The 25,640-nt window shown below is 46.2% G+C and overlaps 1 protein-coding gene across 1 annotated transcript; it reads right to left on the minus strand.

Annotated features, from left to right (window-relative positions):
* Positions 1-2,693: 2,693 nt before the first annotated feature.
* On the minus strand, positions 2,694-21,457 carry RRM1 (ribonucleotide reductase catalytic subunit M1). Its single transcript, XM_059828839.1, has 19 exons — positions 21,391-21,457; positions 20,169-20,257; positions 18,180-18,357; positions 17,582-17,682; positions 16,872-16,931; positions 15,455-15,494; positions 14,309-14,471; positions 13,601-13,742; positions 12,886-12,969; positions 12,010-12,171; positions 11,324-11,403; positions 10,619-10,820; positions 9,387-9,536; positions 8,198-8,419; positions 7,701-7,777; positions 6,712-6,847; positions 5,324-5,419; positions 4,270-4,458; positions 2,694-3,929 (listed from the first exon to the last, which is right to left on the minus strand). The coding sequence occupies exons 1-19, from the start codon at positions 21,407-21,409 to the stop codon at positions 3,741-3,743; spliced, it is 2,379 nt and encodes a 792-aa protein (XP_059684822.1). The 5' UTR covers positions 21,410-21,457; the 3' UTR covers positions 2,694-3,740.
* Between the last annotated feature and the right edge of the window lie 4,183 nt (positions 21,458-25,640).

Genomic DNA, 25,640 nt, shown 5'->3' on the forward strand with positions numbered 1-25,640 from the left:
ACAGAGAAGCACCGATCCTGTCCTTGCTCACAGGGCAGGCTCAGCACCCACAGCCAGCACCAAGCACAGGGGCCAGAGCCACCTGCACTCCCAGCATATTAGAGGTGCTGCCACTGTGGACGGACAGCTGGACACTTACAGAAATTATCGTGGAGCTGGCAGGTCTTGGTGTTAACGCTCACCCAGATGTGATGAAGTTCAAGCCTACACCTCCTGTGAATGTGTGCCACACACCTGGAGATGGGGTAACTCCCACCTTCCTGAGGTGGGGCAGGACCACTGCGGAAGGCTACACGAAGATCAGACTCACACCAGCCAGAGGAAGGACATGTCCAACTTCAGTGCCCCTCGTTGGGATTCAGCTGGGAGCAGGAAGAGCTGCTTGTGCACTCAAGGGCTGTCAGCTAAAGAGCGAGCCAGGAGCACAGCCCAGGCTACTTCTTACAGGCAGCTGCTGTCCTTGCTGTCCTTCAGGCTGACTTTTGGTCTGACTCGCGTGAATTTTAACCTCTTGGTTGCAGTGTTATCAGCAAGCAGCACGCTACTCTTCCAGGCTGCCTCTTTGTAGACACAGACAGTCGCTCCACAGGAGCACTTTGGGCCAAGGCTGGCATCGATCCCTGCCACACGACCTCATGGAGAGACATGTAGGTGGTCCCACCACCTCCACTTCAGACTTCAGCTTTACTAGGACAATAGGGTAGCGAGCACTGGCTGTCTGGAGAGAACGCTGGCTATGGAGTGCACAAGGCTGAAGGGAAGGGTCTCAGCCCGTCTCTTTGCTCAGGTTCTCCCACAGACCCCATCGGGCAGCCCGCACTCAGCACATTACCACTATGAACTCACTAGCTTCCCTCATTCTCCCCTTGCTCCAGGAACCACACACAGTCCAGTCGCCACCAGTCTGGGCCTCTGGCATTTAAATCCCCCTCCCTTTTTTTTTTCTCCTCTCTGTAGCTTAGAGCTATTTCCTAGAGAGCAGCAGCACCTTGCTGTCAAGTGGGGAGATGTTCAAGAGGGAAACAATCTATTCAGCGTTGCTTTAGGCCAACCACAGCAGAGGCAGAAAAGGAGCAAAACCGACCCCCACTCAAGCAATGACAGCCTGCTTCCCCGGATAGCAATAGCAGTTAGGGGATTAAGGAAACAGCAACAGGAATATAGGGTTGGTCTTTAAGGAAAAGAGTGTTTGTCAGAACAATACAGGCAGCAGGAGACTGCCCAAAGGCCAGGCGAGCAGTTGCCAGGGCAGTGGTTAAGGACGAATTGCGTACAGGAGAGAGATGGTGGCTCCCAAGGTCTCCCCCCACACCCCAAAAGGAGCATCAGCATTCACTGCAACCCTCCTCCCCGAATCCAGCTCCTCTCTAACCGCCTCTCCTCTCTGTCTCGCAGGAAGCATAAGCCCTCTTCACTCTTCCCCCAGGAGACCAGATCAGGCAGGAGTGCTGATTTCAACAGCACTCGTGTTGAGGAATGCCTCAAAGAGAGGCAGCAGCAAAAGCAAAATGCCAGAACAGGGAGAATCTAGACTGCAGGGTCCCCTGGGAGCTACTCCTGTTACGTTAACAGTGTGTTAGCCAGTTACCCCCAATCCCAAAAACTCTCCTTGTGATGCTCAAGAAGCAAAGTCTTGTTTGATTGAACAACAGCTTACTGCTGACCTGGCTGCAGAAGACACGCTCAGCTTTGAGCAGCCCCGCCCTTGACTGCGCAAGATCCCACACTGGTCCGGACAGCAGGCGCAGTCTCGACAGCCCTGTCCGCGCTCTACCCTCGAGACAGCAAAGGGTCAGTGCCAGATGGGTGGGAGCAGCAGCAGAGGGGAGACGACCCCATCCATCCCACTGAAGTTCTCCAGCAAACAAGTGAGAACAGACAGGCACAAGCATCTTCATCACTTTACTAAACCCATCCATTACGGTCTAAATAGCAGCTCCTCAGCAGATTTTTGCCTCTAGCCCTTACCTTTCCACATACCTGTCGACAGCCTAACACACCATTTTTAATTCTCACTAAACTCTCTGCCCCATCCATGAGGTGAGGTTAGCATACTCTGCAAGAGGGATTCTGCTTCCCCATCAGCCCTGCTCCAGCCTGTGCAACCTCTCAATTTCCCAAAACTCACTCAGAAGAGGACTTTTGCAGTAAAAAGGCCCTGTCCCCTCAGAATCTTTTTGGTGAAATTTCCTGGGCGGCACAGCCACCAGGAGTGGTGACTAGACACAACAGTCTTCCCCTGGAAGCAAAGAGAGACATTTCTCAAGGCATTTGCAGTGGTGCCTCGTAACAGAAACCAGAAGCAGAAGAAATAGGGCAAGTGCTGGACTAAAAAACAAGACGCAAGAGTTCAAGTCCTTCCGCTAGCATAGTCCCAGACTTGCCCTGTGAACTCAGCACACCTCCTTTCCACGTTACTGAAACAGACTTGGCGTTACTCCGGCCCCTTCCTCATGTTTAGCGTGAGCCCAAATCTTCAAAATGACACAAGGAAACAGATACCCCACTGAGTTAAGCACGGTTGCTCCACCAAATACAGGGTTCTGCTTACATGCCTCATTTTACACAAGAGCATTCAGAGTTCTCTGGAAGGAACTGCGTGCAGGACTCGCAAACAAGGCCCTGGCCTCCAGCTGCTACAATGCACTTTTAATCAAAAAAAGTGTTCCCAAGATAACCACTGCTCATTCCTTTGACATTCCACATTTTATTGAGTTTGGCTGGATTAAAGGGTTAGTTGTATGGTACATGAATTCAATAAATATTTAAGAACTGAATGATGATGCCCCATCGCATTAGAGCAGGGAGGTACGTACAGGTATAAGTAAAACTGTATTATTTTCAAAAGATCAAATAACTAGCTGGGGTGGACAAATGCAACTCTCAAAATAAAGATGGCGTGTGCACTTCAGAAGGCTTTCAGGCCAAGGACAGCATGGAAGCCCATTACCAGCAAACTGACTGATAAATTAGAGTAGGTTTTTAATACAGAATAAAATGCACTGTAGCAGTTCTGCCATTTCCTGGTCAGAACTGAAATGGAACATTTACCAAGAGCAACGCTCTGCCCTGTCAGGCTGGATGGAGAAGATGAACTCTCCAGGTACCAATGCACCTACCACCAGTCTGCACCTTTAAAAAGCTTTTTGGAAAAGGAAGGGACAAGGAGAGTAAGAAACGGTGGAGAAGGGTCTCACTGGCAGATGTGCACACACTCCAGCTTTCTAAGCTTAACAGAAATTGCTCCTTTGCCATGACAGACAGCATAGCAAGCGTACAACACACTTAGCCTAGGGATGTTTTCCTGCTGTCTTATCACAGCAAAGGAGAAGATATCAGTCAGGTCCGCTTCTTTCTCTGAAGACATGAGTAACAGCCTTTAGTAACTGAAAAGAATTGTCTGAAGTCCCCAGGACAGATCTTTAAGGTAAGTGGCATTAGCACTTTCCCCATCTGTTCAGGAGAAGTCCTGCCTATGGGGTTCAATGTAAGACGATGCAAGAGCACTTAAGTTTTCAAGAAGCCCAGCTACTAAAGCAATGTACAAACTTCTTATGCACCCTATCCATACCTCTGCTCCAATCCCCAATTGGATGGGGAAGCTACAATACACTACTGTGATCACCCCTCCTGCCACAGGTCTAGCAAGCCTCTACCTCCTGAAGTTATACTAGATGCTTCTATCTTAGAAGGACTCCAGCAAGGTGGACTGGCTTTGCTGGCACTGCAGGGCAGATCCTTTAGGAGCCACACATCATACACTCATCCCGGTTCTCCAGGGAGCACACCATGGCTGCTTTATTCCTCTCCTTCTCTTCCTCTTCCTTGGAGGCCTTCTCCCGCTCTCTGAGTTTCTCTTTGTTCAGGGTGAACTGGATGGGGTTAGCAGCCGGTTTTGTCCGTAGATAGTACATGCCAGTCTTCAGACCCTGCAGAGCAAAAGCACGACTCTAAGAGCTGGAATCAGCAGGAGGTCAGGCAAGCGATACAGCCAAACCTGGACCTGCTGAGGCCGACCTCCCTTAGCCCGTACCACTGTACCAGCCTCCCAGTGAGGTCCAATAATCAGGATTAATGGGAGCAACGCCACAAGCATCCACAGCTTTATTGCTCAAGAGAGATATTCCACTAGTAAGACTGCATTCTTGGAAGGAAACAACCGTTTACCCTTCTAAGAATCAGCAAGACCAAACTATTCATGAAAGAACTTATCAGCCCCCATTTGCTATCAGTTCTGAACAAGCCCCCCACCCTGCCCCTCCCAGATACCTGCTTCCACCCATAGAAGTGCATGCTGGTGAGTTTGCCATAGTTGGGTTCCGCAATGTGGATGTTGAGAGACTGGCTCTGATCAATGAAAGCTCCTCTGTCTGCTGCCATCTTGAGGATAGTTTTCTGGGAGATCTCCCACACCGTCTTATAGAGCTGCTTCAAGTCATCAGGAATCTCAGGTATATTCTAAAACGAACAGGAAGAGTTTTCTGATGCAGTGTAACCAGTGACTACCCAAATGTTCGTATTTATAAAATCAAATTCTTCACCAATTGCTGAGACTTCAGCAATCCTGACTAGAACTAAGGCTTCTTGCAGCTGAACTCTTATCACTGAAACCAAGCATTCTGTATCTGAAAGCACCCAAGCATAAAGAAACCTTACTTGCTGAAACAGGACAGCTTATTCTGGGGAATTTGAGGGAAAAAGCTGTTTGCAAACAGACCGTTACTGTTTTGTCCTAAATAGTTAGGTCTTACAAAAAGCAGTCCAGCAGCTAGTACCCGCCCCAAAATTCATGACAAGTGGGATGCACTTTGCTAGCATGCATGACTCCAAGCACAACAGTCACAGCAGCATTTCAAACTCCACAGCATAATTGATTCATCCCACACAGACTCTTCTACACGTAACTTCTGGATCGGGATGTCTTATACTCAGCTCCTGTCTCAAGCCTACTCCCCGCTATGATATCACCCCTTTATAATCTTTATGATAACGGGCATCCAAACATTTGCAGGTTCTGCATAAAGTAGCGCAGCCTGACTCAGTATTTGTCCTAGCAATAATTAGTAGTACATTTCCATTGGGCTTCTCTATGACACGGGCAGGCTCCAGCAGGAACAAATTACCGCTGAGATCAGACATATCCCCTCATATTTCTAATGGAAATGCGACACATTACAGGTTTTCCTCCCCAGGCTAGCTGAGTCACTCATATACAGCAGACCTCAAAAGCACTGTATGGAAAATCAGCTCCTCAGCCATCCAGCCAGCACTTTCCAGGCTAGCAGAAATCCCTGAGACATTCTCCCTGGTTTTTCACGCATACCTGGATAGAGCCGTTGTGGGCAATGATTTGGTTTTTCATCTCCTCATTCCACAGGCCCCTCTCTGTGAGATCTTTCAACAAATGCGGATTCACAACCTGTAAGGGGCAAAGGCCAAAGAATGAAAGCACTGTATATACTGCTAAGCTATACGCTCTGCCTTATGGCACAGATACACCTTCTCAGAGGAGGCAAATACACCACAATGTGCACAGGTTTTTAAATGGTTAAACAAGACCTCGTACAGTACTGACAAACTTTCACTCTTCAGTCAGCATTGTGGTACGCATGCCAACGGCCAGACCAGGCCCAAGGTTAAAACAACAGGGTAGCAAGTGTGAGGTGCTGCTGGCCATTGCAGAACACAGAAGGCTGTCTGCAATGCCTGGCTGATGCCAACCTGGGGCTAAACTCGTACAACAGTAATGGGAGAAGTTACTGGACATTACAAATGTGGAAGGGGGGTGTATGGAACTCCCCTGCGTGAGGAATGCCAAAAGATGTGAAAGGGAGAGATATTGACTTACCAGGGCCACTGACCACAACCTGAATTATTAAATAAGGGTATAAACAATCATCAGGACTGGGGTCAGAAGGGGAAAGAACAAAATAGGTGCAGGCTGTTTATTTGGGAGGAAAAACCAGTGAACATTTGCTTGCTGGGACTGTTTACCTGTCCAGCAGCTCTGCACCTGACCTACACAGGGGAGCTGGTTAATAAACCTGTTGTTCTGACCTCACCACGTGTCTGATTTGATCCTGCAGGCAGGAGGAAATTGAGTGCTTTCCCTAACATCGATGAGGGGACACCCCAGAGGGGATGTAGGACAGACCAGACCTCCCTAACAGTTAGATATTCCCCTTGTCTCACATAGAGCTCTTTGCCAACTCCAGCCTCCAGAATTCAAATTGTTTCATACTCTTTTCGTAAATGCCAGACCCCTCTGGATCTGTAAAGCTTTAACAAGACCTCTTCAGATTTGTTCAGTGTTTTACATGCAGCTCTTTCCTCATGACTGTGCAAAGCAGCACTGTGGTCTCAGTTACTCTTCTCATAGCATGCATGTCCCTTCAATAATTTCACTAGTCATCACTCATTTAGCAAGTATTCCTGCAGGCCATCCTGAGGCCTCATAAAGGTTTCTTCCAGACAAAAGCAGCACTTCTTTACAATTTTACATATTCCACAATGACTGTTGTAGAACATGCAAAACTGTACTACTACAGCACGCAGTACAGGCTAGATGTTCCCCTTGGTGCTTTTGGCCTTCGACATAAACACCTAACTGAATGGAGTTACCAAGTGTGTGGCCTCCATCTTGTCCTTCTTAGTGAAAGTCATCAAAGATATGAAAACAGAAGAGCTCTTTCCCACAGCTGCCTCGCTTACCTGAAACTCTCCTGAGAGGACTCTGCGTGTGTAGATGTTACTGGTGTAGGGCTCGATGGATTCGTTATTGCCCAAGATCTGAGCAGTAGAGGCAGTTGGCATGGGAGAAAGGAGAAGGCTGTTTCTGACCCCGTATCTAGTAACAATAGTCAAGAGTTAGAAAGCTTCAACCAAGTGCGACAAGACAGAAAAGACCCAAGAATAGCACAGTTTATATACTGTCTGCAAAGAGCTAAGAGGGCCAGTATAAGGAGCTCTCGGCTCACACGCTCGGAAATCTCACCTCCTCAGGGTAACCTGCAAACCCTGAGATTACCTGCACCAAAAAAAAGGGAAGCTCCACTAACCTTTTAACATGGGTCAACATGGAAGCACAACTCAAGTCTTTGCTACTTTCATCTTTAATCAGAGGCTTTCCCAAATTATTTAGTCATGACAAAGGGTGCATAGAAAAAAAATCTGCCAGGCACTCCACAACTCCACGGCACTCAGACAGAAACAAAACAAGCAGGCCATGAAGAGCCTGAGACCTCTGCATATATGAGAGTGGTAGACAGATTTACGAAATTTAAAAATTAGAAATTGAACAAATTCATTACAGGCACACTTTAACAATTCCTGTCTTCAGGATGTTCAAGGCTCAGCTGCTTTTCCCTGTCAGTGGGGAAAGAGTTTCCAAGCCCGGCTGACTGCCTCACTCATCGCTACATTTGTTTAACTGGAACACAAACCCTTCTGCTGATGCATCCAAGATGAAGTAAGACCTCGGCTAAATCAGAGTCCAGGGGGTGGGCTCTCTCTGGCTTGCAAGAACAAAAATGAAAGAAAACCATCCGCAAAACAGTTTTGAAGAAAGATCTACTGGGGTGGGGGGGAAACACAGAGGACTATTTTTAATTTTTACACTTGCGCCCTCTCTTTTGCTTTTAGTCAGTTGGAACATATTGAATGTATTTTACATCTAATACAAACTGTGCAAGACTACTCACTTAGCAATCTTCTCCTTTAAAGCCTTCCAGTCCCAAAGATCAGACGGGGTGACATTCCACATGTCGTACTGAAGAATCTGAAGAACACAGATGTAGTCCAAATTAGACAGGGTGCTCTTTTCTCCATGTTTTATAAATCACATTGTAAATTGACCTGTTATTCCTATTAACTATTCTCTACAATTCAGCCTCAGCACAGCTTCTGTATCACAATCTTACAAACACTCAATCTTTCAATAGCGGTAAAAGGGACAGCCAGCACGGGCTGAGTTTTGCTCTTCTTTTATTGCTCTCTGCACCTCAATTTAACTTACGCATTTTTTACTGCACTTAAGAAGCCAAATGATGGAGGAAAACTCAAGCACCATTTGTACTGCTGCAATATTATCAGCCTAAGGTGTTTCAGTCATACATCTCCTGTATCAAAAACCAGGCACAGTCATATTATCTGCTTTTCACAGCTTTGGCCCTGACACAGGACAGTTCCTGGTACTTACTCCTTTGCTGACAGGAGAACCCTCGTATGTTTCGTACGGTCCTTGCTCCTTGGCAAGTTCACAGCTGGCTTCCAAAGCACCATAATAAATGGTCTCAAAAATTTGCTGGTTCAAGCGCTGGGCCTCAGGACTCTCAAAGGGGTACCTCATCAAGATGAAAGCGTCTGCCAGGCCCTGCACACCAATGCCAATGGGACGATGGCGTCTGTTGGAGCGTTCGGCCTGCATGGCATTCAAGCAGAGAATTAACTATCTTTAGCAGAACTAAATAGAATAAATTAGGTTGGAAAGGACCTCTGAGACGAATTTTCATCCTACCATTCCCTTAACTTTTATGTGCCATCCATTCTGCTACAACAATCTACCTTCCAATTCTGCCTAGTTCCCCACTGTTTGCTGTTTGGTGGGGCAGGAATTTGAGGACCTAGATTAAGTTTGTTAGAAGTGATTGCTGATTTTAATTGCTCAACCTGACACACAGAGGGAGCCATGATTTAGAAATGAACACTAAGCACCTTCTGAAAAAAAACCCAAAAACAAAACCCCAGGCCTGTGAAGACATTTAAACTCATGCATTCAAATTGTACATGCTAGAAAAATCTGATCCTCATCAGGCTTGGTTTCACACTTTGGGTATTTGCTTATTTCCTCCTTCAATGCCCAGCTCTGCTACTTGCCTTTCTATGTTCTTGCAATGCAACAGACCCTGCTCCCATTCCTCTTCAACAATTACCAACCCTCTCCCCACTTTCATTCCAGATAGCTGTTTATGCACCCTCCCAAAAATGCATAAAACCAACAAGACTGAGATACACCTTCTTGGGATCTTTGCAGGATCCTTCTCTCTGTTCCACTTTCCACTCTATTGCTAGTGCTGTTCTGTGCTTTATGGAAATCTTCACACATGAAAAAATTCCAGCTGCAGAACCACCTCAAGGGGAGGCTTTTTCCATGACTGCTTCACTAAGGAACTGTTGTGGGTTGAAGCTTAAGAAGTCACTAACAACAGGTCACATCTGCAAACAGGTAGTTAATGGAACTCCCAACTATTTGCCAAAACAGGTTTACAAAATCCCTCGCTGAGTCCTTCTGCCCAAGACTGAACTAGAATTGCTGCAGAACAACAGGCCCTTTGTCACCAGACTCTCGGCATGCCTTCAGCCCCACACCAGCTCAGCACAGCACTCACCTCTGGCACAGGGTAGTAGTTGATGTCAATGATTTTGTTCAGGTTTCGGACAATAACTTTAGTGACTTCAGCTAGCTTCTTGAAATCATACGTATGCTCTGAAGTGACATACATGTTCAGGGCTATAGAGGCCAAATTACAAACTGCAACCTGTGGAGAAATCACAGTGAAAACAGGTATGCCAGCCAACACCCCATGCAAAAAAACACACAATCTCAGTTCCAGAGCATGCCCTCTATCCAAACTATATGGAAACAAAAAAACCCAAGCAACCCACCAGGCTGGAAAAATGCACTCTTCATTTCTGTGCTTTCTTACGAGTTGTAAAAAGGGTAACAGCAATTCAAAAAGGTTTAGTAGAAATCAGTATCACCATAAAAATTCAGTTCTCTGGCCCGGTCAATCCTATTGCCTGCAAGCCATCCTTACATAAACTAAGCCTAACCATTTCTTGTGTTACCAGAATCAGCAGCTGATCTCAGTGAGATCCAGACTATATTAGGGCATTTTTTAGAACAAATTTTAACACTAATATTATTTCCAACCCCAGGCGAACTGAAACAAGTCAGCTAAGATTTCTTGTGCAGTGCAGGCAGGCAAGCAAGATAGCTCTCCATCTCTTCTAGACTACTCAGGATTTTATGAATATGCCAAACAGCATGAGCTAAAGAACTACTAGCAGCTCAGGCAGTAGAAACTGATACTTTCAGTTACAACAGCCTCAAGAGCTTTACTGCACTAGAAATTCCCCATGCTGTATTAGCACTAACTCATTTCAACGTCCTTCCTTTGCCTTTGTTAGCAATGCTGCAGCCCAAACACAGCACATCCGTGGAGCACCAAGATTAGGGTAGTACACAGGGAACTCGGGGAATTGTAACTGAAATGTAAGTCTGGGGATAGGAGAGGTATGGTTTTACTAAATCATTAGCTGAAAAGATGCTTACATCAGCTACCAGGAAGCCAAAGAGCGCACTTCTCCCTCAAGCTTTCAGAGGTTCACTTTGATGGGTATTTTTTGTTTTATACCAAATCCTCCATGGGAGTTGGAAGGGAGGGGAAAGCCACACACAGAGTCAGTGGAAGAGCTGTAAATACTCGAGTCAAACATTGCCAGAATTTTCTTAGCTACCTGTTCCCTTCCCCAACCAACAGTCAGGCATATTCTAGAAAGGTGCAACAGGAGCAGTCACAGCTTTCCTAAATGCTACAAGTTCCTGTTCTCCACCTACCTCCTCTTTGCTGGTGTACTCCACTATTTCTGTACACAGATTGCTGCATTTGATGGTCCCCAAGTTCTGCTGATTGCTCTTCCGGTTGCAAGAGTCTTTGTACAGCATGTACGGTGTGCCGGTCTCTGTCTGAGATTCAATGATAGCGTACCAGAGCTGCTGGGCCTTCACCACTCTGCGGACACGGCCTTGCTTCTCGTAACTGCAACAGGGCACATGTGGCTTAGTAATTCCCAGGTTCTCCAAAAATAGCAGTGAAAGACAATAATTTTTAACACAACATCAGGTTCTCAGGGAGGGAAGACCCCATTCGCTTCTGAATTGTGTGAACTCTGAACTAGCCAGAGACATAGCAGGGTATCAAGACTGTCCTTGTTTAAAGGAAATAGAAATCTTTTACTACCACATCCTATACGATCAGTTCAAAACAAAGCCATCAACCACTTCAAGGAGGGATCACTTCAGAATTTCCCTCTAACAAGCTAAAACAATCATTCATACATAGTTCCATCTTGAGCAGGTCACAGTTTGAAGCAAACAGTAAGCAGACATTCCCCATCTTTGTCCTTTTATCAATCTGGTAATAGAACTCACTGGCCACTCATGAGTCAACACCACAAGCCTGTGCTTTGGCTCCCAGATACCACACAAGGGCAGTTCTGTGAATGGATGACCACTACTTAAAAATCTATTCACTTTTCTTACCTTTCATATAGCTTCTCAAATTCCTCTCCCCAAACCTCATCTAGGCCAGGACACTCATTTGGACACATTAAGGACCAGTCCTGTAAGAAGGAAGAATATTCAGAGAAAATCTTTAGGCATCCTGTTAATTAAAGGCATTCAACTTCATCAACAGATCCTGCTGGGAACAGGAACATGCAAACTACACTTCCCATCCTGAAAAACTAGGAACCAACTCCACCAGCAGACATGGGGAAGGTGTTTATCAGACTAGTCAGATTTATTTGAAAATTCATTATATGAACATTTATGACCAAAATGCATTTTTAGTCTTGAAATGACTGGTTCTCAAGATAGAACTCATTTTGAAGCAAATACAAGCACATGAAGATCAAGGCACATGAAGATCAATTTACTGAAAAGATTTTGATGCTTTAAGGAAACTCCAGAGTAAAAGTTTAGTGTAATAGCATCAGTACATAAGTCATGGGCTGCAAGATTAAGCACTGAGGCAAGGTATCCCACTGGACTTCTCCAACTCCATTCTCTACCTGCACAACCTAGTTCTCAGCTGGGGTGCAGCAGCTCTTTCAGAAGTTCCTTTTGGAGGAAGACAGCTCTGCAGCCCTTCACAAACTCCATCCCAGGGCTGGTGACCTGTTGTTTCTCCATTAACAGACATATTCTGCACCAATCAAGCTTCTCACCTGGTTGGTTTCAACTCGCTTCATGAAAAGATCAGGAATCCAGAGGGCAAAGAAAAGGTCTCTGGCTCGCTGCTCTTCTTTCCCAGTGTTCTTCTTTAAGTCAAGAAACTCAAAGATGTCCAAATGCCATGGCTCCAGGTAGATGGCAAAAGCCCCAGGTCTCTGATACATAAAACGTAGTCAAGATCAGAACAAATTAGGGTTAGGTTTATGGTTGGACTTGATCTTAAAGGTCTTTTCCAACCTAAATGATTCTATGAATCTAAATTGCCCTTGAAAATAAAATCTCCTGCACTGCTCCTGAGTGCACACAATACCCTAAACTAACTGGAGCTTAGTTTTATAGTCTCGTTAAGGCAATTTCAATATGCTTTTTTGCATTACTGTTGCTCTCGCTTATTGGAACTAGGCCATGTTACTAGTTTTAGATTCTCAAAAAAAATTATTTACTACCAAAAATACCTTTCCTCTGTGTAAATAGGAGCTTGACAAATCTTAGATTTACTTATTGTGTCATCCTCCGTTGACCTCTGGACTATGTGAAGACAAAGGATCAAGATGCTTTCTACAGTCTTACACCTTAATTCACTATAGGGCATTCAAGGAGTGACTAATAACTAGTGCAAGAGGCTGCTCTAACATGTGCATATCATGCAGCATATACCCAGAAGACATACCTGCATGATAAAATGCATAGTGGAAGAGGAACACCAGAATATCAACAAGAAGGGGGGAAAATGCCCTCTTTTAATTATGTGTCACCTACAACCACTTCATCAGCTCACTGATGTTACTGGGTCAATCTTTCACACATGTGGAACCTCTCCCTCTGACCTGAGGCTCCCTTCTGACCCTAATTTAACGGAAAGCCAGTACCTTGTTTCCACCTTGATCCACATAACGGGCAGTGTTGTTGTAGACCCTCAGCATTGGAACAAGCCCATTGGAATTTCCATTTGTCTGCAGAGACACAGGAAAACCATTAATACTGAAAAGCAACTGCCTGAAGAGATGGGCCTACATTTTCTGTATGTCTTTCATCAGTCTGCAAAACTCTGATGCTGAAAGCTAGGAACTGACCACCCCGATCAGTTACTTGGTAGCCCCTTCCCCCCACCTTTTTTTTAAATAGACAAAAATGTGTGTATCAGCTGCTGGTCCCAGAGCTAATAAAATGTACCTCCTAACTTCTTTCCTCTACGTTATGTAATCTAAAGGCTTGCAGGGGTTACATACACTGTGACAAAAAACCAAACACACATCCACAGACGATCTTGAGCAGTTAAACATACAAAAAGGAAAAGGGCTAACGCATGAGTCTCTGGGCGTATTTCTAGGTTGCTAATACATAAATAGCTTGGAATTGTCTGATCAAACAGTGGAATAAGATCCTCTTTTTGGAAGGACTTCTATTAGGAAGCGAAAACACCAAGAAAAACCTCTTTGCCTTAGAGCATACTGAGAAGGGAAGGACCGCTGATCTAGACTAACTGCTGTGTTAAACTGATTCGGTAGAAGCAGCGTTGATTTGGCAACTGAAATACAGACATTTCCTGTTAACCTCTGCTGGGAACACCATCTGCACACTTACCCCAGCAATATAGCTGCCCGTGGCTCGGATACAGCTCACAGCAAGGCCAATCCCACCAGCAGACTTTGAGATCAGTGCACACTGCTTGAGAGTGTCATAGATGCCCTCAATGCTGTCATCCTTCATGCACAGCAGGAAACAACTAATGAAAACAAGTGGCGTTAGCATACAAAGATTAAAACAAAAAAAGTCAAGAAGTATTTCACTAGGGCTGCAGAAAAACAAGGGTAAACGCTGAATCTTTAACATGCTATGCAAAGCAAATAAATGAAGCAAAACCATAGGTTGTAAAGTGGAATAAAAGACAGTTTTAGAAAACATCAAGAGCAATAGTTGTATTATTGACACCTGTGTTAGCAAAGCAAAACATTTTTAAAATCATATCAATTATGTTTGCTACTTTTAGTATATTTTAGAAAACAATTACCAGGATTAATTTTGTAATCTACAGAAGACTATGCATAGAAGTAACTTTTATTTCAAACATAGCCATTAGCTTTCAAACATTTCCATTAGCTTTAGAAGCTTAGAGAAACACTAGAGATCAAGGTAAATTTGACAGCAGCTTCTCAAAACTTCATAAAACAACCACAGAAATACAGCTACTATTTTTAGAAGTTGTGAAAGCATTTCATTTGAACAGACCCAATCTCCAAAACTTTATCTTTGTCCAGTTATGCATTAAGCAAACTTGAAAGCCAAAGGTACCTGGAAAGCTGAGGCCGGTTGGTGCCTGCATTGAATAACGTGGGGGAGGCATGGGTAAACCACCTTTCAGACAGAAGATTGTAAGTTTCAATTGCAGCATCAATGTCATTTTTGTGGATCCCCACCGATACCCTCATCAACATGTGTTGAGGGCGCTCAGCAACTAAACAAAAAAAGAAAAGGGGGAAAAAAAGAATGTCAGTGTGACATTTATGATTAGTACAGACAGATAGCACAGATAGAAGTGATAGCATTAAGCTACAAACAACATGCAGTAGGCCACTTGAGAGCCATAGTTTTCAAAGAATCACAGAACAATTCAGGTTGGAAGGAACCTCAGGACATCTCTAGTCCAATCTCCTGCTCAAAGAAGAGTCAGCTAAGAAAATCAGACCAGTTTGCTCAGAACTTTATCCAGTCAGGTTTTGAAAAACTCAAGGATGGGGACTGCATAACCCCTCTCAAAAACCTGCTCCAATGCTTGACTGTTCTCATGGGGGGAAAAAAAAACCCCACCTGTATTAACAGTTAAAATCCAATCAAATATCCAGTCCAGCATCCAATTGCTCTCTAGGTTTATTATATTACAATTAACCTCTCGCCCTTCTGGTGTCCTAGGATTTTCATGCTAAGGGCCTGCAATAACTGGCAGCAGTAGCACAGTAGCTCTTTCAACTTACATTTACTAAAAAGTGCTTAGCATTATGGAACAAGTTATCAGCTGGACAGGAACTACTTCATCTTCTAAATCCTAGACAACATGCAGCTTTCAAAGCACTAGGGTCCTTAAAACAGACAGGTAAAGCACAGTTGTCGAGGTCACGCTGCCAGTATTTGGAACACCCAAGTAAACTTGCCACAGTGCTGCTCTTTAATGATCAACTTTTGTTGCATGTTGCATGTTTTTCATGCAAGCATACCACTGCCACCATAGCTGCTAGATTCTTAGCCCAAGAAAAGAATTTGCATATGCCCAGAGCACACTTACTACAAACGTGTTGCTGGTTTTTTAAACCAGTACTCAATGCTTTCACTGGAATGCGTTACGGAAGGCTATGAGGTAGCCTATTTGCCTCCTTAACCCCTGCTCTGAGCCTTGGTCTTGACTTTTAAATAATACTTTAAGCTGATACAGACAGTTCTTACCTTTTGAGTTGATTTTCAGCAAGTAGGAGCGTTCTAGAGTCTTTAAAAAGAGAGAAGGCTTTTTAGTAGACATGCAGATTTCAGTTTAAAAATAAATAAATCCTATTAACTCCACACTCAAGCATCTTCATGCTCCTTATCCCAGGCTTCAACAGAAACACCAACCCTGCACTCCACTCCTCCTCTTGTTAATGGCATAGGATATTATGTGACTAATGACTGAAAAAAAACGTAAGTCCACTGTAAGATTCCAACACAGAGGACTCTATGGTTTGGATTATGGAGTGGTGGTGGAGCATGCAGTCACAGGGTTCAACACTACCTCTCAACCCACAGTGAATTAAGGCTAGAAGACAATGGAGTGCTTGTTCTCCACAACCCCATCTCTCCTTAAAGTATTATTAGTTATACTACGGTAATGCTTTCCAGACAACCTGTATCACAACCGGCAGTGCTGGGTGTTGAACACACAAAATGACAAAGATGGCAAGCCTACAACTAGACCAGATGCCTTTTAAGCTTGTGCCTAATGGGTTACGGCAGTAATTACAGGAGGGGATGTCAGGAATTGCATATCTATATACATACAGAAACACACCCTGCCCTCAAGGTCCCCTTTTTCCATCTTCGCCTATGCTGTTTCCACAGCTGCTCTGCTCTTTACACACTCTAGTTGTTTCCTCATTGCAAACTACTTCCCCCAAACCAGAAGGCACCATATCAGGTGTGTTGATGGAAACTCTGGGCAGAGACCCCCAGTTCTTACAGAGACTCACAAGAACTATCTGAATTACCCAGTGCTATGGAATATTGAAATACTCTCCAGCCAACCCTCCAGAGAGCCCACTGCATCATGCCCTAAAACAATTCCGCAAAGAACAGTATGTTTTGAGGGGAGCAGGAGGAGCAGATGGTGGGGGCGCAGTAGACTGAACTGGTTGTGGGGGAGAGGTTCCAGCAGCACGGAAAACGACAAATGAGGGGGATGACATGCTGAGAACAACTGTTATACAGAACAATGGGGAAAAACAAAAATCCCTTTTTTGGTTTATTATGGATCAGATTATTTCCTTGAGGAATGGCATGAGCTGGGAAGCTTTCAGCAACATTCAGTGCTATCTGCTGCGAAACAGTTAGAGCCCAACAGTGAAAATATTATAGCAGCCAAGAGTACACAACAAAGCCAAGAAGAAAGTACATGATTCATCCAGTTAGGCAACTGCTTTGTGCAGGTACTCTTTTTTTTTTTTTTTTTTTTTTTTTTTTTTTACAAACCTGCTAATGTCCCACCTACTCCAGTGCCCTCCTTGTCCAAATCTAGATGATTCTGCAAGTATTCCCATCCCTCCAAAAAGACTCAGCTCCAGAACAATATCAAAACAGCAGTCTTCATTATCATGAGTAATGTGCTTTTTACCTTAAAACCAAAATAGTTGTAGGAGAAGTCTCTGTCATAGATAATGGCAGAATTCAGGCGCTAAGAGGAAATAATACAGGGAAAAATTTACATTTACAATCAGCTTTCTTGTGCCTCACAGTAAGGTATAACAATGCTAAAATTGTTTGGCATTTCTGGCCTCAAAGGTGTAGTGAAACAGATATCAGATCAGAGGAATAAAGTAGGGAAGAGCACTTGAAACAACAAATGCACAGTTTTAACAATTTTTTTCCAAGTACAATGCACAATCATTGGCTACGTTTTACTAAAGTCTAACTAGACACTGAGAAACACAAGACAGAATCAAAATACGAACGTTGACATCCCCATTAGAACACAGACCTGGAACAACTTGAAATCAGAAACCAAACCTCATCTCTCCCTTCTGTGCACACAGAACAGATTGCTACATCAAAGGTACTTTCTCTCAAATTAATTAGTTGTGCTGATCATGACTATGAGGACATCCAAGAAAATAGATTCTACTACAGAAACATCCTTACATGAAGGAAATTCCTACATCCTCTCTTTTAAACTCTCCAGAACAGAGCAGTTACCACCCGCACTGGTTTCTGCATTAGCTTTTTGTCCTAAAACAAACACGGCTTGCTTAAAAAATAAGAAAAATAAATTATCTGAACTAGTTCACTGAATTTTTAAAACTCAGAAGTGAAAAAAAAGTTACGTACGTCTTTGTTGGCCAAAACTATGTCTAGAGTTTCTTTGGAGATCATTGGCGAGTGCTTCCCATTGTGAGGGTTTATGTAGTTGTAGAGATCATCCATCACATCTACAACAGAAAGGTATTTAAAAAGAAGGACATCCACAGACCTATATATGCATCATCTGTCATTTGTTTTCAAAGATTTAACAGGCAGGACTACCCATCCTCAAAAATAACCCCTTCCAGCTCTACCACCATACAACTTTTCTTCTACCTGCTCAGTACTATTACTAATCTGTTAACCTTAAAAAAGCACTTCTCTTACAAAGCTTTTTTTAGAGCATTTATAACATATAATAAATGGGAAAAATAGTGGGTGCAACCTAATTTCAATCAGTTACATTTTTCATCAACCTATTTATACTGATACTTTTCACAAAACAGGCAATTTAATTTTCCTTGTGACACGCCTAAAACTCATGTTTTTCATCTCCATGGCATTTTTAGTTAGCCTGGGTACTTAGTAACTTCTGCTTAAGAAAGAGATTTCCATATTTATATCTTCTAAAACTCCTACTCCCTTTCTGACTAATTGCTATCCAAGTGCCCCCAAAGAGACTTACCACTGAATACTTTCTTAGTTTCTTTGTGCAAATTGGACACTGCAATCCTTGCTGCCAGGATAGCGTAGTCAGGGTGTTTGGTGGTCAGGGTTGCGGCCGTTTCAGCAGCCAGTGTATCCAGTTCCACAGTCGTGACACCACTGTACAGCCCCTGAATTACTTTCATGGTGATCTGGGCCTGAAAAAGGAAAATTTTGGAGGTTAGCTACCTGTTGTTGGGGAAAAAAAAATCCTGATGTTTCAACTATTTAAGATGTAAGATATGCTTCACTATAAGCAGTACCATTTGCTCTGTTTGACTAGAAAAGCAAATTAAAATACCACACACTCTTGGTGAAGTACTGACTCTTAAAATTTGAAAGTAATACTGGGGCAAAAAGGAGAGCAAGGAAAGAGTGAAGAAAGCAGAAACATCAATCCAGAATCATTAACAGTTTTTTCTCTGCAGACACTTTCCTAAACACTAGAATAGAGTAGCAGCAAAGTTCTTAGGGGAAAAAAGTCAGATTAAAACAGTACTTGCTTGGAAGTTTTGAAACTCCAAATGAAGCTTGACTTTATAAATGCCTGATGAGACATGGAAGCGTTACGCTTAAAATAATTTCATCTCAAGAGCAAAAAAAACCCAACCCTGGAGGGGATACAATGGCTTTTGCTTCATGGCTTAACCTAATCTTCATCTGCCAGTTGGGACCTTTTGTGGGAAAAGGCTTTTGCATCTACCATCTCTAAAGTATTTTCTGCTTTTCTCTTAAACATGTAGCACTGATCACTACAAGAGCATATTCTACACTGGAGAAGAGAGGTCTGATCTAACGTGGTAACTGCCAAATACATTGGAAGTGCCAACAACCTCACAAAACCCAGACGTGCAATTTTCAAACCTCACTCTCTGAAAGTAAGCACGTTAGGTTAGGGATTTTTAGTATTGGCTTGTAAAGTATCTGGCACAAGAAGATCCAAGTCCAAAAGGAGAAACTCAATTCCAGGAAGAGAGCTGTCACACACTACTGCAGAATAAATAAGAATGCAGTGCTTAATATAAGATTAGCTTCATTATTAAGACAAGGGTATTAAGAGTCAGGAGGACTAGGAATCTTGCTTCTGTCCTCATCATCAACTCCCTATGTTACTGAGATCAAGTCAGTATACTTTGTGTTTCAGTAACCAAGTCACTAATGCTCCTCCTCCTGCTCTCTATCTATGGCTGAAGAGCACTACTTTTTGGTACAGAATGAATGTCAAATATTTTACAGATGCAATTTCAGACGTGAAAACAGATCATTAGATCTTGGAGATGGGAAGAGCCTAAGTTGGCAACTCCAAATGAACAGACTGGGTCTGCACATCTGCATAAAAATCTCAGACAGATCAATGGATCCATGAGGGAGTCATCCTCTGCACAGGCTTTGGAAGGAGAAGCTTACACGGGTGGGATCAACATGCACTCAAAATCCTACGCAGCTCAAAAAAACGAAGTAGGGATATTATAATGACAGGAGGATTCCGTCAGACAGAAAGGGCACCTTGTTTTATTAAGAGAGGATCAAGAACTACTCTCCATATAGTACTGCTCAAGCTTTGCAGATTGAAATTGAGAACAATCTACCAAAACCAAAATATGTGAGCTGGAGCAACAAACAACTCTTTTTATAAGCACAAGAAGCTCAATCACTTCAATGTTTGAGGTAAAAGCAATTCACAATAGGTAAACTGATGTTTCCCCCACCACAGTCTCAGACTCTCTATCTGTGAAGCAAAAAACCTCAGAACACAAACAATTAGAAGAAAGACATTATGAGTGCACTTGCCAAGAGCTCCTGCACAGGCTGCCGTGCTTGGCTTTTAACAAGGAGAATAACTGGGTGACATCTGCACACCACTGCTGGCTTTTAGCAGAGATCACCATAAGGGGCAGAGATCACCATAAGGGGCAGAGATCACCATAAGGGGCAGAGAACAGGACAGCAGGAAAAAGGAGAGACTCACGGGATCGACAAAGTCAGCGTTGAGCCCATAGCAGAGCTTCTGGATGCGCGACGTGATCTTGTCAAACATGACACGCTCTTGGCGTCCATCTGTTGGAGGAGAGGTTACTGTCAGAGCAGCTCCCATCACAATAAAGAACCTGTTAAGCACAGTATCCTCCTGCCCAGCACCTCACACAAGGAGCCAATCCTCTTTTGGGGGAACTTGGGGTGGGAATCACCAAGGACAACCTGTTCAGATTCTCTGTTCAGGCCCAAGGAGAAGAGAGGCTATCCCTCCCCCCCAGCATGTTCTTGCTGCAGATGATCCACCATACATGGGATCCCTCACTCACAGGTGCAGGTCTCAGTATAGTGAAGAAAGAAAAACAGGGAACTCATACCACTTCAAAAGGGGCACGAGTACCCACTACAGGGCCAAGAAATTCCCACCCCACTACACCTAAAACTTTGCATAAACCCAATTCTCAGGACCACCACTGCAGAGATGGGGAATCCAGCTGAGGGCCACCCCAGCCCCCCCTGCCTCCCAAAGGCTGGGGATCCCTCCTCTGGCCGAGCACCCTCCTAAATCAAAAATGTGGGGACCAAGCCCAAAGCTCATTGCCATGGTAGGGGGATCTCCCAAAGCAAACTGAGAGCTCTTATCCCTCAGTCTTGATGTCATGTGGGGAGCTCCCTCACTCCAGGGTCTCCACAGTGCAGACGGGGCGCTTTCTGCTCACACTTGGTGCCATGCAAGCAGCCCCCAAAGCAGAGGGGATCCCATCCTTCCATGTTGCATGAGGGACCCTCCCAAAACAAAGGGGGTGTCCCCATCTGCTCACTTCAGGTACCATGACAAGGACTCCCCCAAAAGCTGAGGGGGTCCCGGCCCCTCGCACCAGATGCTATGAGGGACGCCCCCCAAAGCAGAGTAGGTCCCGTGCCCTCACACCAGGTGCCATGAGAGGGATCCCCCCAAAGCAGAGGGGGTCCCATCGCCTCACACCAGGTGCTGTGAGAGGGACCCCCAAAGCAGAGCGGGTCCCGTCCCCTCACACCAGGTGCCGTGAGAGGAAACCCCCCCCCAAAGCTTAGAGAGTGACCCCATCCCCCTACACTAAGTGCCGTAAGAGGGGGGGGCTCCCCCCCAGAGGGGCGACCACATCCCCTTCCCGCGGTGCCGAAGGAAGCCCCCGTTCCCGGCCGGTGTCCCCCCGAGGAGGAGGGCCCTCCCTCACCCCGCTTGACGACGTGCATGGCGGCGATCGGCGTCCCGGCGCGCGGGTCTCTCAACGGCTCCTCAGCGCCAGGGGCGGTCTTGGCGCTTCCCGCTCCCGCCAACGGCACTGACCCCGCTGCGCCGCCGTAGCGCTCCACTGGCTGAGCCTGCGGGCGACATCTTGCCTCCGGGCACTGCCTCCTTCTTTGCCCCCATTCCCCCACCGCCACGACTTCAGCGCTGCCGTTCACCGTCAGCGGAGACTCGTCCTTTCCTCTATCCCCACCTTTCCCCCCTCTCCTCCCGGGAAACGCCACCCCGCCAGGGAAAACCACACCGCTTGCCCGCTTCTAAGATGGCGGCCGACAGCCCGCCTCCCCATGGAAGGAGGCGGAGGGACGACAAAGGGCGGTTCGCGAGGGCGCGACGTACGGAGCCCGCGAAGGGACAAAACGCCCTCGCCCCGCGGTAAGCAGTATAACAATAACAATGGCGATTATAAGTATACTAAAGCAAGGCCCAGGAATAATATTTAATGCGATCCTCCAAACGAGAGGCGGTCCCACAGCTCCCTTTCTGCCCATGCCCCACAGAGAACGCCACTCCCCTGGGGCAGAGGCCTGTGTGGGCATGGCGGCCTGTGCCTCGGCATGGTGCCCAGCCCAGGCCCTCCCGCAAGGCGGCTGGGGCGGGGGACAGGAGGGGAGCTGGCACCCCGTGAAGAGAAAGGGCCCCTGGGGACACACAGCCCCCGGAGGGCTCTGAAGGCCAGGACCGGGGGACACCGGGCTACCATCCTCAGCGGGTGCCGCAGCAGAGGGTGACATGAAGAGCGCACGTCCTGCCACAAAGACATTTTGGGATCTCAAAAAAGCCCATGACCGCCCTTAAAACATCAGCATTCTCCTGGAGAAGCTGGCGACTTGTGGTTTAGACAGGTGCACTCTTCGCTGGGTAAAACACTGGCTGGATGGCCGAGCCCAGAGAGTTGAGGTGAATGGAGTGAAATCCAGTTGGTGGCCGGTCACAAGCGGAGTGCCCCAGGGCTCAGTTTTGGGACCGGTCTTGTTTAATATATCTATCGATGATCTGGATGAGGGGATCGAGTGCTCCCTCAGCAAGTTTGCAGACGACACCAAGTTGGGCAGGAGTGTTGATCTGCTTGAGGGTAGGAAGGCTCTGCAGAGGGATCTGGACAGACTGGATCGATGGGCCGAGGCCAACCAGATGAAGTTCAATAAGGCCAAGTGCCGGGTCCTGCACCTGGGTCACAACAACCCCAGGCAACGCTACAGGCGTGGAGACGAGTGGCTGGAAAGCTCCCCCGCAGAAAAGGACCTCGAGGTGTTGATTGACAGCCGGCTGAAGATGAGCCAGCAGTGTGCCCAGGTGGCCAAGAAGGCCAACGGCATCCTGGCCTGTATCAGAAAGAGTGTGGCCAGCAGGAGTAGGGAGGGGATCGTGCCCCTGTACTCGGCGCTGGTGAGGCCGCACCTCGAATGCTGTGTTCAGTTTTGGGCCCCTCCCTACAAGAAGGACATTGAGGTGCTGGAGCGTGTCCAGAGAAGGGCGACGGAGCTGGTGAGGGGTCTGGAGCACAAGTCTGATGAGGAGCGGCTGAGGGAGCTGGGGTTGTTCAGTCTGGAGAAGAGGGGGCTGAGGGGAGACCTCATCGCTCTCTACAAGTATCTGAAAGGGGGTTGTGGGGAGGTGGGTGTTGGTCTCTTCTCCCAAGTGACAAGTGACAGGACTAGAGGAAATGGCCTCAAGTTGCACCAGGGGAGGTTTAGGCGGGATATTAGGAGAAATTTCTTTACTGAGAGAGTGGTGAGACACTGGAATAAGCTGCCCAGGGAAGTGGTGGAGTCACCATCCCTGGAGGTGTTCAAGGAACGTGTGGACGAGGCATTGTGGGACATGGTTTAATGGGCATGGTGGTGTTGGGTTGATGGTTGGACTTGATGATCTTACAGGTCTTTTCCAACCTTAGTGATTCTGTGATTTCTGTGATTCTGACTGACAACGTCAATGAGGGGCACCCTCCCACTGTGCTTCAAGAGGGTGAGCACCCTCCCTGCCCCCATGGGCAATCGCCATCTCCTTCTGTAGCGCTTGGTCCTCGCAGAGGCAGGGCTCATGGGCAGCGGCACCCAAAGCACCACTGAGGTTTATGCACGTAATCAAAACCAAAACATCAGTAGTTCCTCTGCTAACCTGCTCTGAATGTCTCGGAAACCAGCAGCCAACCAGCAGCTGTGGCACTTGTGAGTCTGAAATGGTGTGATAATATCTTGCATTTATCGTTTACAGCATCTTCCTTTTCTGCACAGAGCCTGTGAAGTGCCTCTCCCCCCCACCCCAACCCGAGAAGCGTACCCACCCGCAGGGGACGATGCTGAGCAGCTTAATGCCACACAGCCTCGTCTCTGCGAGTGGGAAACGGGAAGCTGAGGCAAACACAGCACCGCAACGGAAACTTCAGGTTTTGCATGGTGAGAGTATAATCATCCAACGTGCAAGTTACCCTTTGGCTGATGCTAATCCTGTGAGTCTCAGAAAGAGATTCCCAGAAGCTTTGGTGGCATGAAGTGGCTGGAAATTCAGTTATTTATTTCTTCTGAATGGACCACTGTCACTTCCCACATGAGGGTGTTGATTCCATTCAGACTCAGAGCAAAAATGGCAATTACCGATTCCCGTGCACCAGCAGGTCAGCCTGATCCCGCTCAGTTTGAGCGAGCCAAGCAAGAGCACTGCACAGAGGCTGGCAGCCCAAAGAGCTCTCGTCTCAAAGATGTGACACAGGGAATTTTTGGAACTCATCAGGAAATGGGAATAAATTTGGGGTTGTTTCTCTATTTTATTGGAAAAAGGCCTACAGAAGGAAAAAGCATGGCATTTTGATCTGTTTGAAACCTGAGTTGTGCTCACGGATCTTTGCCCTCAAGTTCTTCTACTTTGTGTTTTATTCACTCTTCTTTGAAAAAGCAGTAGTAGGTGGAGCAGTTGTTTCATTTTTATGAGGATGTAACTGTACGTCGTGGGTTAAACTGCTGCAGAGGAAAACCAGCCTCCTCCCCTCCAGCATGGCTGTGGGGAGATCAGAATGACCAAGATAAACCCAACTCTTGAGAGAGGTGAGTTTTGGAAGGAAATGTAGCAACGAAAAACGAACTTCCTGAGGCTGCACAATACTTCACCTCCACCAGCTCCGAGACAGCTGTGGCTGGAGTGCAGCTTCTGTGCTAACAGGTTCCTGTTGTTACTCCTTTGCTGAATTCCACGGTGAAATTTTCTCTGTCTGAACAAGCTGCTTCATTCAAACTGTCAGAGCCACAGGCACGTGCAGCTGGCACCTCGGCTGCACAAGGGTACTGAGACTTTCCCAGCTAGGAAACAAGCGCTGAGCCGGGACAGTACTCAAAACTGAACCAAGATTGCTTCAGTACCTTTTATTCATGCAATGTGAAGCCACAAAACAAAGGATCTCATCTGCCATGAAACAAGGGACAGACATACCAAAGAAAGAGTGTCTCCCACCTCTTGTCCACGCCCTCCTGTCTTACCTAGTATAAAGGGAGCTGGGAGCTTGTGTGTGAGTCCACTGCCCTGGCATGCTCTGCAGGGAACCCAGGATGCTGGACCAGCAGAGAGCTGCAGAGATTTCATAGAATCATAAAATCATAGAAGGGTTTGGGTTGGAAGGGACCTTAAAGATCATCTAGTTCCAACCCCCCTGCCATGCACAGGGACACCTTCCACTAGACCAGGTTGCTCAAAGCCCCATCCAACCTGGCCTTGAACACTGCCAGGGATGGGGCATCCACAGCTTCTCTGGGCAACCTGATCCAGTGCCTCACCGCCCACATAGTAAAGAATTTCTTCCTAATATCTAATTTAAACCTACCCTCTTTCAGCTTAAAGCCATCACCCCTTGTCCTATCACTACATGCCCTTGTAAAAAGTCCCTCTCCAGCTTTCTTGTAGGCCCCTTTCAGGCACTGGAAGGCTGCAATAAGGTCTCCCCAGAGCCTTCCTTCTCCAGGCTGAACAACCCCAACTCTCTCAGCCTGTCTTCATAGGAGAGGTGCTCCAGCCCTCTGATCATCTTCGTGGCCCTCCTCTGGACTCGTTCCAAGAGGTCCATGTCCTTTTGATGTTGGGGGCCCCAGAGCTGAACGCAGTACTCCAGGTGGGGTCTCACAAGGGCGGAGTAGAGGGGCAGAATCACCTCCCTCGACCTGCTGGTCATGCTTCTTTTGATGCAGC

Source organism: Gavia stellata, chromosome 1 (genome assembly GCF_030936135.1).
Source record: "Gavia stellata isolate bGavSte3 chromosome 1, bGavSte3.hap2, whole genome shotgun sequence".
Classification (NCBI taxonomy): Eukaryota; Metazoa; Chordata; class Aves; order Gaviiformes; family Gaviidae; genus Gavia; species Gavia stellata.